The sequence below is a fragment of the Symphalangus syndactylus genome, chromosome 18, assembly GCF_028878055.3.
Source record: "Symphalangus syndactylus isolate Jambi chromosome 18, NHGRI_mSymSyn1-v2.1_pri, whole genome shotgun sequence".
Taxonomy (NCBI): Eukaryota; Metazoa; Chordata; class Mammalia; order Primates; family Hylobatidae; genus Symphalangus; species Symphalangus syndactylus.
This window is the reverse complement of record NC_072440.2, coordinates 30,614,725-30,628,439: the sequence shown is the minus strand read 5'-3', so window position 1 is coordinate 30,628,439 and position 13,715 is coordinate 30,614,725. Positions and strand designations below refer to the sequence as shown.

Here is a 13,715-nt window from a genome sequence, read left to right as displayed (position 1 = left end):
TTTTCTTTTCCTTTTTTTTTTTTTTTTTTCCAAGCGATTCTCCTGTCTCAGCCTCCCAAGTAGCTGGGACTACAGGCACCTGCCACCACGCCTGGCTAATTTTTGGAAATACTTTCTTTTAATCCCCCTCTTCTCTCCACAAAGTTTGTTAGATTCCTTTTCTCAGTATTCTCATTATGTTTTGTGCATTCTTCTTTTAGCAACATTGAGTTGCAGTTGTTTAATTTGTCATTCTTCCACAATTAAGATATGTAAGTATCTTCAGGACCTGAATTATGTATTATTAACTCTTAAATTCAGTTCTAGCACCTGGCTTGTCATAGGAAATCAGTTGTTAAATGACAAAAAGCAGCTCTGGATCTTGCTGGTGGAAGCATACATGAGTAAAATGTTTCTAGAATACAGTTTGGAAAAATAGACTTTTTTGGATTTTTAAGTTCTTGTATCCTTTGACATTTAATATTTATCATACATAAACATTCACACAAACATATAAAAGTACATGACTCTGGCCGGGTGCAGTGGCTCACGCCTGTAATCCCAGCACTTTGGGAGGCCGAGGTGGTTGGATCACCTGAGGTCAGGAGTTTGAGACCAGTCTGGTCAACATAGTGAAACCCCATCTCTACTAAAAATACAAAAATTAGCCGGGCATGATGGCACACACCTGTAATCCCAGCTAGTTGGGAGGCTGAGGCAGGAGAATCACTTCAACCATGAGGCAGAGGCTTCAGTGAGCCCAGGTTGCGCCACTGTACTCCAGCCTGAGTGACAGAGAGACTCTACCTCAAAAAAAAAAAAAAAAGTAGTACATGATTCATTGTACCCTTATTTATAATAGTGAAAAAATGGAAACAATTCACTGTCCGCCAGTGAAAAAAATAAATAAATTTGTTATCTATGTAATAGAATACTGTGGAGGTACTGAAAAGAATGAGATGTATCTGTATATACTGGCATGAAAATATTCACAAGATGTACTAGTGAAAAACAAATTGCAGGCCATGCATGGTGGTGGGCGCCTGTAATCCCAGCTGCTTGCGTGGCTGAGGCAGGAGAATCGCTTGAACCTGGGAGGCGGAGGTTGCAATAAGCCGAGATCATGCTACTGCACTCCAGCCTGGGCGACAGAGCGAAACTGTCTCAAAATGAAAAAAAAAAAAATTGTAAAATAGTATTATGATTACATTGTTCGTTTTAAAGGGTGTTATGTGTATGTATGTTAGTACATAGATGGAAAATACACCATTTTAAGCGCGAGTAACCCTTGGTGGTAGAATTATAGGGGACTTTCATCTTCTACATTTTTATTTTCCTGATAAAATACACAATGATGAAGTATTTTCAGTAGGGGAGAAGGAGTACTTATGAGATGATGGAGTCTCTGTAAGCAGCACTTGGTTTCATTCAAAGTCATTAACCATCTACAAGCTTATAAAGCCTAATGAAATTTTAAAATCTGGAGTCAATCAGTCCGAATCAGGAAGAAGTAAATAACCTCCCTACACATTTAATAAAGTAAATCTCTTACTACTTTTGAAAAGTAATTAAAAGTATTTGTCCTTCTCATATTTATATTTTTCTTTTATAAAACAAATGGATTGCTTTAAATTATAGATGTAGGCAAATTAACACCCTGAGCTACTACTATTCAAGATTATTTTGTAAGAGCAGATAATCAAGGATAAGTAACTTTGTTTATCCTTTGGAGTGTTATTGTGGCACCATTAAATTAAAGTAATTTCATTCACTTTGCTAAGAAAACAATGAGAGGCCAGGCATAGTGGCTCATGCCTGTAATCCCATAATCCCAACACTTTTGGAGGCCAAGGCGGGAAGATCGCTTGAGCCCAGGAGTTTGAGGACAGCCTGGGCAACATAGACCCTGTCTCTACCAAAGAAAAAAATTTGTTTTTAATTTAAATAAATGAGAGATTACTATTGTATGTATGCTTTTTCATTATACTTGTTTTACTTTGGAAAATTTTACTGTGTTTAAGACATAATAAGACCATATTTGGAATCTGCTCATTAATAAATTATAATTGTTGGCATATAAACTATTCAAATTTACCTAGTAATATAAACAAGATTTCAGGTACAGTGTATGCTTGCCCTAGTAAGCAGTACTTTCAAACTCTTAAATAAACAAAACTTTGCATCATTTATTTATACATAAACCATAAACCAAGTACATACCATTCTTAATTGAAATAAGTCCAAATTCCTCTACTTACCAATTCTGCTTGATATTTGAAAGTTAAAATGTTTCTTCTAAAATGTTCTAAAATTCACATTTTTAAAATTTTGGACTTACTGAAACTTAGTAAGGTTTTACTGTGAATACTTTCAAAACTGTAAACAGAAAAACATATATAGCTATATAATAACTTTTAAATAACAAGTCTATTTTTAAATTACTAATTTAAAGGTTTTTTTTCTCCCTTTTGCTAGCCAGTCTCAGTTGGAGGGCTGATAGTAAACCTTATTGGTATCTGTGCCTTTAGCCATGCCCATAGCCATGCCCATGGAGCTTCTCAAGGAAGCTGTCACTCATCTGATCACAGCCATTCACATCATATGCATGGACACAGTGACCATGGGCATGGTCACAGCCACGGATCTGCGGGCGGAGGCATGAATGCTAACATGAGGGGTGAGTCCTTGCAAAATAGTATCCTACTTTTCAACTGTGTTCTAAATCGACCCTCTGTGTTTATTTGTATTAAGTTTTGGGCTTCTGGTATGATCTGATTTTTAAAAAGCAATCTGTGACTAAAAGAAAGGTGTGAAGCTATCACTATAGAAAATACTCTTACCTGAATACACATAAAATTAAATACTATTCAGCCTTTAAAAAGAGGGACATTCTGGCTGGGAGTGTGGTGGTTCACTCCTGTTAATCCCAGCAATTTGGGAGGCTGAGGCGGGAGTACCATCTGAGGACAGGAGTTCAAGACCGGCCTGGCCAATATGGTGAAACCCTGTCTCTACTAAAAATACAAAAATTAGCCGGACATGGTGGCAGGTGTTTGTAATCCCCAGCTACTCAGGAGGCTGAGGCAGGAGAATCACTTACATCTGTAATCCTAGCACTTTGGGAGGCCAAGGTGGGTGGATCACCTGAGGTTGGGAATTCGAGACCAGTCTCTCCAACATGGTGAAACCCTGTCTCTACTAAAAATACATAACTTAGCCAGGTGTGGCAGCAGGCGCCTGTAGTCTCAGCTACTCAAGAGGCTGAGACACAAGAATCGCTTGAACCTGGGAGATGGAGGTTGCAGTGAGCCTAGATTACGCCACTTTACTCCAGCCTGGGCAACAGAGTGAGACTCTGTATCTAAAAAAAAAAAGAAAATGAAAATATATTTGTTCTTAAATGTTAGTTTTTAAATGATTACAATTATAGAGTCCTTTTCATAGTGACAGCTGAATAGATATTAGTTGCAAGGTAAACACAATGTGCTATTATGAACCTTCATTACAAAAAGGAAATTCTTACTCCTTTTTTAGAAATTTTTATTGCACTATAAAAAAATGGAGGAAGTACTAATCATTTATTATACCAAATTGTTTATTCTGATTGCTTAATATAAGTAATGTGGGTAATGTCAAAACTTGCCTCAAGTATGATTTTTGGGAAGCCTTTCCAGACAAAGTACACCATAAAATTCAGCATGCTGTGTCATGAGTGCGCATGTCCTTATATTTTTACCACTGTATTCTGAATTCCTTGAGGGCAGTGACCATGTTTTAGGCATTTTGAAGTACTAGCCAGTAGCAAAGTATGTGGTGCACAGTAGGTATCCAGTAATACTGGTAGAATGTATTAAAAAACTACATTAGATGTGCCTTAATTTTTAATGTCCTTATGTATTTTATTTGTAGGTGTATTTCTACATGTTTTGGCAGATACACTTGGCAGCATTGGTGTGATTGTATCCACAATTCTTATAGAGCAGTTTGGATGGTTCATCGCTGACCCACTCTGTTCTCTTTTTATTGCTATATTAATATTTCTCAGTGTTGTTCCACTGATTAAAGATGCCTGCCAGGTTCTACTCCTGAGATTGCCACCAGAATATGAAAAAGAACTACATATTGCTTTAGAAAAGGTACTGTATGTAATTTCTTCACGACTTTCTTCCTTGAAAATCACATTTTTGAAGTCTTTGCTGGAAATAAAACAGACAACCAAATAAGTAATAAAACAAAAAGAGGCCAAAAAATAGAAAGTAGCATTTAAAATTTAATAAGTTGACCTAACAAGAAATATGCAAGATATAAATGAGAAAAATACAGTTTTACTTAAAGGACATAAAACAGTGACCGAATAGATGGATGAGATTTTCTTGGATGAGAAGACTCTTTATTATAATGATGTTGATTTTAGTTTATTTAGATCTCAATTTAGTTGCCTTCGTTGGATATTTTTGTTTATGGTTTGTGATGTTCTAAAATTATTTGGAACTTACTTGGAAGAGTTACTGCTTGAGAATAAGAAAACATACATAAACTTATAGAATTAATTAATAGGATCCTACTTTGCAATTATAAAGTAACAGAATTAAGTGACAAAACTAACAGTTTGGATCGAGACCATCCTCGCTAACAAGGTGAAACCCCGTCTCTAAGAAAAATACAAAAAATTGCCAGGCGCGGTGGCTCAAGCCTGTAATCCCAGCACTTTGGGAGGCCGAGGCGGGCGGATCACGAGGTCAGGAGATCGAGACCATCCTGGCTAACACGGTGAAACCCCGTCTCTACTAAAAATACAAAAAATTAGCCGGGTGTGTTGGCGGGCGCCTGTAGTCCCAGCTACTCGGGAGGCTGAGGCAGGAGAATGGCGTGAACCCGGGAGCCAGAGCTTGCAGTGAGCCGAGATCGCGCCACTGCACTCCAGCCTGGGCAACAGAGCGAGACTCCGTCTCAAAAAAAAAAAAAAAAAAAAAAAAAAATACAAAAAATTAGCTGGGTGTGGCGGCAGGCGCCTGTAGTCCCAGCTACTCGGGAGGCTGAGGCAGGAGAATGGCATGAACCTGGGAGGCGGAGCTTGCAGTGAGCCGAGACCGCGCCACTGCACTCCAGCCTGGGTGACAGAGCGAGACTCTGTCTCAAAAAAAAAACTAACAGTTTGATCCTTGCACAAGACTAAAGACATAAATCAACTTTTAAAACAATAATAAGTTCCCATTCTTGTGACCTGGGATTGTTTCCTGGACAGTGCGAAAAAAAAAAAAAGGTAATAATAATAATAGGTTGTCTGTAACAGAAGAAATAATAAAAAATGAAAATAAATAAAGAATTATGGTATGTATCATAAAAGAACAAATAAAAATAGGTTCTCCAGAAACAGACCCAGGAGTTTATCGAATTCAGTATATAGCAAAGATGGTATTTTAGATCACGGGAGAAATAGTTGACCTAAATAACCAGCTTTCAGTTAATTACTTCTTTACTTGATGGGGAAAAAAAGCTGTATCTCTATACCATATTATATAAAAATAAATTTCCAGTGGATTAAATATGTAAATGACAAAAAAATTATGAAACTACTAAATAGAAAAATATTTTTGTTTGTTTTTTGAGACAGAGTCTTGCTCTGTTGCCAGGCTGGAGTGGAGGGGCACAATCCCAGCTCACTGCAACCTCCGCCTCCCAGGTTCAAACGATTCTCCTGCCTCAGCCTCCCAAGTTGCTGGGATTACAGGCCTACCACACCCAGCTAATTTTTGTATTTTAGTAGAGACGGGGTTTCGCCATGTTGGCCAGGCTGGTCTTGAACTCCTGACCTCAAGCTATCCACCCACCTTGGCCTCCCAAAGTGCTGGGATTACAGGTGTGAGCCACTGCACCCGGCCAGAAAAATATTTTTATAATCACAAAGGTAGGGAAAGACTTTTTAATATACTTGAAACCAGAAGCCAAAAAGGGAGGATAAAATTTACAAATTTGACCAGTTGAAAATTGCCGGTTGGTGGAAGATTTCATTAACAAATATAAAACATAAAAGGCAGACCAGGAAAAAACATTTGCAGCACATATAAACAGGCAAAGGCTTACTGCCCATCATCCTCTAAGTCAAGAAAAAGACAATCTTAGCTGTGCATGGTGGCTCATGCCTATAATCCAGCACTTTGGGAGGCTGAGGTGGGCAGATCACTTGAGGCCAGGAGTTCAAGGTCAGCCTGGCCAACATGGTGAAAGCCCATCTCTACTAAAAATACAAAAATTAGGGTCAGGCGCGGTGGCTCACGCCTGTAATCCCAGCACTTTGGGAGGCTGAGGCGGGCAGATCACGAAGTCAGGCGATCGAGACCATCCTGGCTAACATGGTGAAACCCCATCTCTACTAAAAATATAAAAAATTAGCCGAGCGTGGTGGCGGGCACCTGTAATCCAAGCTACTCGGGAGGCTGAGTCAGTAGAATTGCTTGAACCCAGGAGGTGGGGGTTGCAGTGAGCTGAGATCACGCCATTGCACTTCAGCCTGGGCAACAGAGCAAGTATCCGTCCTTCCCCACAAAAAAAAATTAGGCCGGGCACAGTGGCTCAGGCCTGTAATCCCAGCACTTTGGGAGGCCAAGGCTGGCAGATCACAAGGTCAGGAGATTGAGACCATCCTGGCTAACACTGTGAAACCCCATCTCTACTAAAAAAATACAAAAAATTAGCCAGGCACGGTGGTGGGCACCTGTAGTCCCAGCTCCTCGGGAGGCTGAGGCAGGAGAATGGTGTGAACCTGGGAGGTGGAGCTTGCAGTGAGCCATGAACCTGGGAGGCGGAGCTTGCAGTGAGCCATGAACCTGGGAGGCGGAGCTTGCAGTGAGCCGAGATGGCGCCACTGCACTCCAACCCGGGCCACAGAGCAAGACTCCGTCTCAAAAAAAAAAAAAAAAAAAAAAAAAAAAAAATTAGCTGGGTATAGTAGTAGCGCACACCTGTAATCCCAGCTACCTGAGTGGCTGAAGCATGAGAATCACTTAAACCCAGGAGGCAGAGGTGCAGTGAGCCAAAAATCACACCACTGTACTCCAGCCTGGGTGACAGAGCAAGACTGTCTCAAAGGAAAAAACAGTCATGTAGAAAAATAAGATGAGAATATAAACCAGCAATTCCTAGAAATAAACAAATATAAAATAGACTCTCTTTCACCTTGTGGTTTACTACATCATATTAAAGTAATTGGGATCTGCTGATGAAAAGACGGCATCTTGAATATTTAAGTTCTATCATCTTAACCCATTGTTTTCATAAATAAAATTAGTAAAGGTCTCTCACCTCATAGTTAGTGGATAGTAGTACATCATGGGGTTTTTTTAAGTTTTTGTTTGTTTTGTTTTAAAATAGAGCTGAGGTTTCTCCATGTTGCCCAGGCTGGTCTTGAAATCCTGAGCTCAAGCCTCGGCCTTCCAAAGTGCAGGATTATGGGTGTGAGCCACCGCGCCTGGCCTAAAGTATTTTTTATTTCAATAATAATATATGTCCGTTGCAGGCCGGGCACGGTGGCTCACACCTGTAATCCCAACACTTTGGGAGGCCGAGGCGGGCGGATCACAAGGTCAGGAGTTTGAGACCAGCCTGGTCAATATGGTGAAACCCCATCTCTACTAAAACTACAAAAAATACAAAAATTAGCTGGGCGTGGTGGCACGTGCCTGTAGTCCCAGCTGTTCAGGAGGCTGAGGCAGAAGAACTGCTTGAACCCAGGAGGCAGAGGTTGCAGTGAGCCGAGATCACACCACTGCACTCCAGCCTGGGCAACAGAGTGAGACTCTGTCTTAAAAAAAATATATCTATATATATATATACATTGCAGAAAACTTCAAAATATAGAAAAGTGCAAAAAAGAAAAAAAAAATCACATAATTTTACCACCTGGAAAGAAACACTTTTTGTTTCCTTCCCATTCTATAAAAAGCCATGTAAAGAAACATTTTTACAAGTTGTTTCCATATTAAAATTTTTGAAAATAAAAATGGCAAAAAACTTTCGTAGTATTTTATAAATTTTCTTCCCACTTTATAATGTCATGTTGATTAATATTCTAATACATTGTTAATGACTGCAGTACTACATTGTAGAGGTAGTCAATAATTTATTTAACCAATCCTCTGTTGTTGAACATTGAGGATATCTTTTGAATGTGTTATCTCTATATAACAAATAATGTGCATTTGAGTGTGTCTAGGTAATGGTTAGAATAGGCAGAGTTGTGCTGTATCAGGGAAAATAAGGGTACTGCTATTGATAAGAGCCCATTTTAGGTATAAAGATAACTGTAACAGCTGGGCACGGTGGCTCACACCTGTAATCCTAGCACTTTGGGAGGCCGAGGTGGGCGGATTGCCTGAACTCAGGAGTTCAAGACCAGCCTGGGCAACATGGTGAAACCCCATCTCTACTAAAATACAAAAAAAAAAAAAAAAAAATTAGCCAGACGTGGTGGCGTGCGTCTGTAGTCCCAGCTACTCGGGAGGCTGAGGCAGGAGAATTGCTTGAACCTGGGAGGCGGAGGTTGCAGTGAGCCGAGATGGTGCCACTGCACTCCAGCCTGTGACAGAGCAAGACTCCGTCTCAAAAAAAACAAAAACGAACAAAATAAAGATACCTGTAACACCCATTTGCCTTCTTACTCAGAGCTGCCATATAGCATCATTCCTAGGTGAGATTTTTTTCCCCCCACACATCTGTAGCCTCCAGAAATAGATCAGAATATTTTAGGCACCTTTACTTTAAGCTAATTTCCCATCTCCTATTCCTTCCTGCTTCTGGCTTCTCATTATGGCTAGTTTTTTGTTTTGTTTTGTTTTTTTAATGAGCTTAACAGTGATCCTGGACCAAGGAATCTGTGTGTTTACTTTCTGTCAAAAAGCATCTCCATTGTGTTGTGTAAAGTAGCCTGTATGACTATTTATATCACCTCTTTTATTTGACAGATACAGAAAATTGAAGGATTAATATCATACCGAGACCCTCATTTTTGGCGTCATTCTGCTAGTATTGTGGCAGGAACAATTCATATACAGGTGACATCTGATGTGCTAGAACAAAGAATAGTACAGCAGGTAATCTTTTGTTTTTAAAGTAATTTCAATTGAGGTCATTCATACCCAAAATTGTACACCTTATAAGTTATATGGCTCAATAGTCATTTACTATTCAAAAATATCAATCTTCCAACTCTTTTTTTTTTTTTTGAGACAGGGTCTCACTCTTTGCCCAGGCTGGAGTGCAGTGGCGTGATCTTGGCCCACTGCAACCTCCGCCTCCTGGGTTCAAGCAGTCTCCCTGCCTCAGCCTCCCAAGTTGCTGGGATTATAGGCACCTGTCACCATGTCCGCCTTTTTTTTCTTTTTTTTTTTTTTTGTATTTTTAGTAGAAACGGGGTTTCGCCATGTTGGCCAATCTAGTCTCAAACTTCTGACCTCAGGTGATCTGCCCGCCTTGACCTCCCAAAGTGCTGGGTTTACAGGCGAGCCATCATGCCCGGCCTAATCTTCCAACTCTGTAACGGTAATATAAATTACTTTTTACATCTAGATTTGTTTTATATCTAAAAATTGCTAAAATAAATGAAGTTTTGTGTTTAGAGGGTAAGCTTTAATTAATGTAAAAAAATTCATTTATGAATTTGATTCATCTTGGTTCCCCGTAGATTATTAAAAAATAAGTTATTATAAATATATTCCTAAATTAGTAATAATCAACTTGGCAGGGTATATGCTATGTTTGGAGATAGAGGTCAGAACAGTTACTAAAGCCCTGTTCTAGATGTGCCAAATTGGAAACAACAGCTGTGAATGTCAAATCAGTAATTTACTAACCTAAAAGAGTCTAATATTTTAATTAACTAAATGATGAACATTACTTTGAAGATTTATCTTGGACTACTGTAACTATTTGTTTGTTTGTTTGTTTACTCATTCATTTTAGAGACAAGATCTCACTATGTTGCCCAGGCTGGTCTCAAACTCCTGGGCTCAAGCGATCCTCCTGCCTCAGCCTCCCTGGGCCACTGTGCCCGGCCTGTAACTATTTTAAAAATGTGACACAGGTTTAATATTCTTTATCTAAAATGCTTGGAACCAGAAGTGTTTTCGATTTGGGATTTTTTTTTTTTTTTTAATACTCGCATTACACTTACCAGTTGAGCATCCCTAATCTGAAAATCCAAATCCAAAATGCTCCAATGAGCATTTCCTTTTAACGCCATCTTGGCACTCAAAAAGTTTCAGATTTTAGAGCGTTTCAGATTCTGTATTTTCAGATTAAAGATACTCAACCCATATCAACTATGTACAGCATATTAAGACGTGTGTACTAAATGCATTACTCTAAATGCTTCAAAATATCTGGATTTTTATAACAGGTTACAGGAATACTTAAAGATGCTGGAGTAAACAATTTAACAATTCAAGTGGAAAAGGAGGCATACTTTCAACATATGTCTGGCCTAAGTACTGGATTTCATGATGTTCTGGCTATGACAAAACAAATGGAATCCATGAAATACTGCAAAGATGGTACTTACATCATGTGAGATAACTCAAGAATTACCCCTGGAGAATGAACAATGAAGATTAAATGACTCAGTATTTGTAATATTGCCAGAAGGATAAAAATTACACATTAACTGTACAGAAACAGAGTTCCCTACTACTGGATCAAGGAATCTTTCTTAAAGGAAATTTAAATACAGAATGAAGCATTAATGGTACAAGTGGAGTAATTATTTAAATTATGTGTATAAAAGGAATCAAATTTTGAGTAAACATGATGTATTGCATCATCTTCAAAAACATATGATGGATTCTAGTGAAGACCAAAATTACTTCTCTTTACTTTCTATCAGGAAGCATCTCCATTGTAAATATGTATTTACATGTTTATTACAAAGACCCAAATGAAAAATTTTTAGTCCATTTTTTGCATAGCCTAAGGATAAAATAGGAATAAAAGTTCTATATTTATGGATTTTCTGTATATAAAACTGGTTTCTAATTATAACAAGTCCATTAAGTAAAATCTGTATTGCCACTTTAAATGTAAACTAAATTATTTGGGAGAAACTTCAACCACTGATATGAGATAAGCAGTGAGAATAGGGAAGTGTATAACATCACAGTTGTTGATGTATTACAAAAATCAACCACTCTATAAAATAAATTTTTTTTACTTTTGGTAATATTTGCAAATGAATACTTAATTTATTAGGGTAAAGAACTTATACTAAGTTGTGTCCATGTTATTCATTTACTTACCATGTTCCTTTAAAGTAGAATATTTCATTTCTTGTTATATATTTGACATTCCAAGCTGCTTATCAAGCTGTTGTCCAAGCAGTGGTAAGCTTTCATCCTTTCTTAGCTCCATAATGTTGTGAAACAGCCAGTTAAGAGAATCGTAAATAATTGTCAACTCACATTTGAATTCTCTGCCTATGTAGGTAACTTTTTTCTAATTTCTGGAACTTATAGATATATAAGAAATATCAAAGAACAGGTAGTTATTTCAAAGTTTAATAAGTAAAACTTGTTCATAAACATTTGAGCACCATGAAATCAAAATACTCTATAACTACTTTCTATAGTCATATCTAATTTATATTTTTTTCATTTCCAGTTGTAACTAGATATGTAGTAAAGTCTGAAAAGACTTTACGATGAATAGATAATAACATGCAGTTTTATCAGCACCAAAGAATGTTGTCCAAAACTTTTTAATACCTGTCTTTCTATTTATAACCATCTGAATATTTTCATTCTTATATTAAGAATTTTGATAAGTAGGTTGAATTTAGTATGAGTACTATTTTCTTACATATACCACAATGGCAAACATGTATTATAAATCATATTTTTGTCTTGCCAATTTTAATATATGAGGGGTTTTAGAAATTTGTTGTAAGTTGTTTTTATATTCCTTGTCTTTTACATATTTTTTGGCCAAAATCTTCAATACATATTAAAATTTTTGAGTGGTGGGAAAATAATTGCATATTGATGTTTTAATGCAATTTTTGTACATTAAAAAAATTAAGCAGATAGGTGCAATAAATATTACACCAAAGTTAAAATTGTCATTTCCCTTAGAAGACATATAAACAACAAAAAAATTAATGTGATTGTGAGATATTAGAGTGAGAGAGAGCAGGGGCTGAAGGTTAGGGAGGTACAATTAGAAAGTATGGAAACTCTAATATTGAAAGCACCAGGGTACTGTATTTCAGCTCATGCAGAATCATGCAGCTAGGCCAGGTGCAGTGTCTCATGCCTGAAATCCTGGCACTTTGGGAGGCTAAAGCGAAAAGATAGCTTGAGCCCAGGAGTTTGAGAACAGCCCGAGCAACATAGCAAGATTCCATCTCTACAAAAATTTTTAAAAATTAGCTGGGGCATGGTGGCACACACCTCTTGGGAGGCTGAGGCAGGAGGATTGCTTGAGCCTAGGAGGTGGAGGTTTCAGTGAGCCAAGATCACTCCACTGCACTCTAGCCTGTGTGACAGAGCAAGACCCTGTCTCAAAAAAAAAAAAAAAAAAATTTCTGTTAGCTAGTCAAGTTTGATAATGCAGTAAAGTCAACTAGACTCATTCAGGTACATATTATTCCACTTTATGGTTATTTACTATTTGAATTTAAAACCCAAGGTTTCTCCCTGCAACAAACTTTAATAAATAGTTGTATTAATATTCACACAGTTACAGAAAGCCTGTTTAAGAAAATAATACAATCATTTATGGCTTTTTGTGTTTCATTTATGTTTTTATTTATTAGTTTTTAGAATCTTGCTCTGTCGCCAGGCTGGAGTGCAGTGGTGCAATCTCGGTTCACTGTAACCTCCACCTCCTGGGTTCAAACGATTCTCCTGCCTCAGCCTCCTGAGTAGCTGGGACTACAGGTGCGTGCCACCACATCCATTTTTGTACTTTTTTTTTTGTAGAAACAGAGTTTCACCCTGTTGGCCGGGATGGTCTTGATCTCGACCTTGTGATCCATCCGCCGACCTCAGCCTCCCAAAGTGCTGGGATTACAGGCATCAGCCACCATGCCCAGCCTGTGCTTTATTTTTAATTATAATTCTTTTCTTCTGTTATAGCAAGTTATGGCTTTTTAAACATTCAATAAATTAACTCATAACAAATACTGAAGGCCTTTATACTAAATGCACTGCACTAGGAGCTAGGGATAAAGTCATCAGTAATACAAAGTCCTGCCCTAATGGAGCTTACTTCTAATGTAGAAGACAAGACCAGTATGTAATAAAATGTAGTAAGTGCTATGAAGAAAATAATAACTTACTGAACTTTTGCCATGTTCCAGATGGACACCGTTCTAAACAATAAATATGTGTAATTATTATTTCCATTTTACTGATGCAGAAACTGAGGCAGCAAAAGATTAATTAACCTGCCCCAAATCATACATGTTGTAAGTGGGAGAGCCAACTTTCTCAACTAGGTACTCTGGATTCAGGGTTGAGACTCAACTAAAGCAGGGTTCAAGGACAGAGTTATAGAGGTGCCAGAGAGTAGTTGAAGAGGATTTCTATGGAAGAAGACTTCAGCACTGCATTGAAGTCAGGAGGCAAACAATCTCCAGGGTTCTAAACCATCTTCTACTAACAGCTACTATTCTAGACTGAGAGAACATTAAATGAAATGCAAGGACATTTGAGACAGGAGGTGTTTAGCATGACTTTAAAAAAAAAAAA

At 37.9% G+C, this 13,715-nt stretch overlaps 1 protein-coding gene across 4 annotated transcripts in view; it reads left to right on the top strand.

The window, feature by feature from the left end:
* Positions 1-11,188, top strand: part of SLC30A5 (solute carrier family 30 member 5) — a 36,400-nt gene extending 25,212 nt beyond the window's left edge. For 2 of the 4 annotated variants that reach the window (XM_055252983.2, XM_055252984.2), the window contains 4 exons: positions 2,455-2,656; positions 3,889-4,115; positions 8,940-9,068; positions 10,373-11,188. In XM_055252983.2, the coding sequence (XP_055108958.1) occupies positions 2,455-2,656; positions 3,889-4,115; positions 8,940-9,068; positions 10,373-10,543 (729 nt within the window). In that variant the 3' untranslated portion in view covers positions 10,544-11,188. The remainder of the gene's footprint in view (positions 1-2,454; positions 2,657-3,888; positions 4,116-8,939; positions 9,069-10,372) is intronic. The other 2 variants (XM_063623172.1, XM_063623173.1) reach the window with 1 other exon arrangement.
* Positions 11,189-13,715: the final 2,527 nt, after the last annotated feature.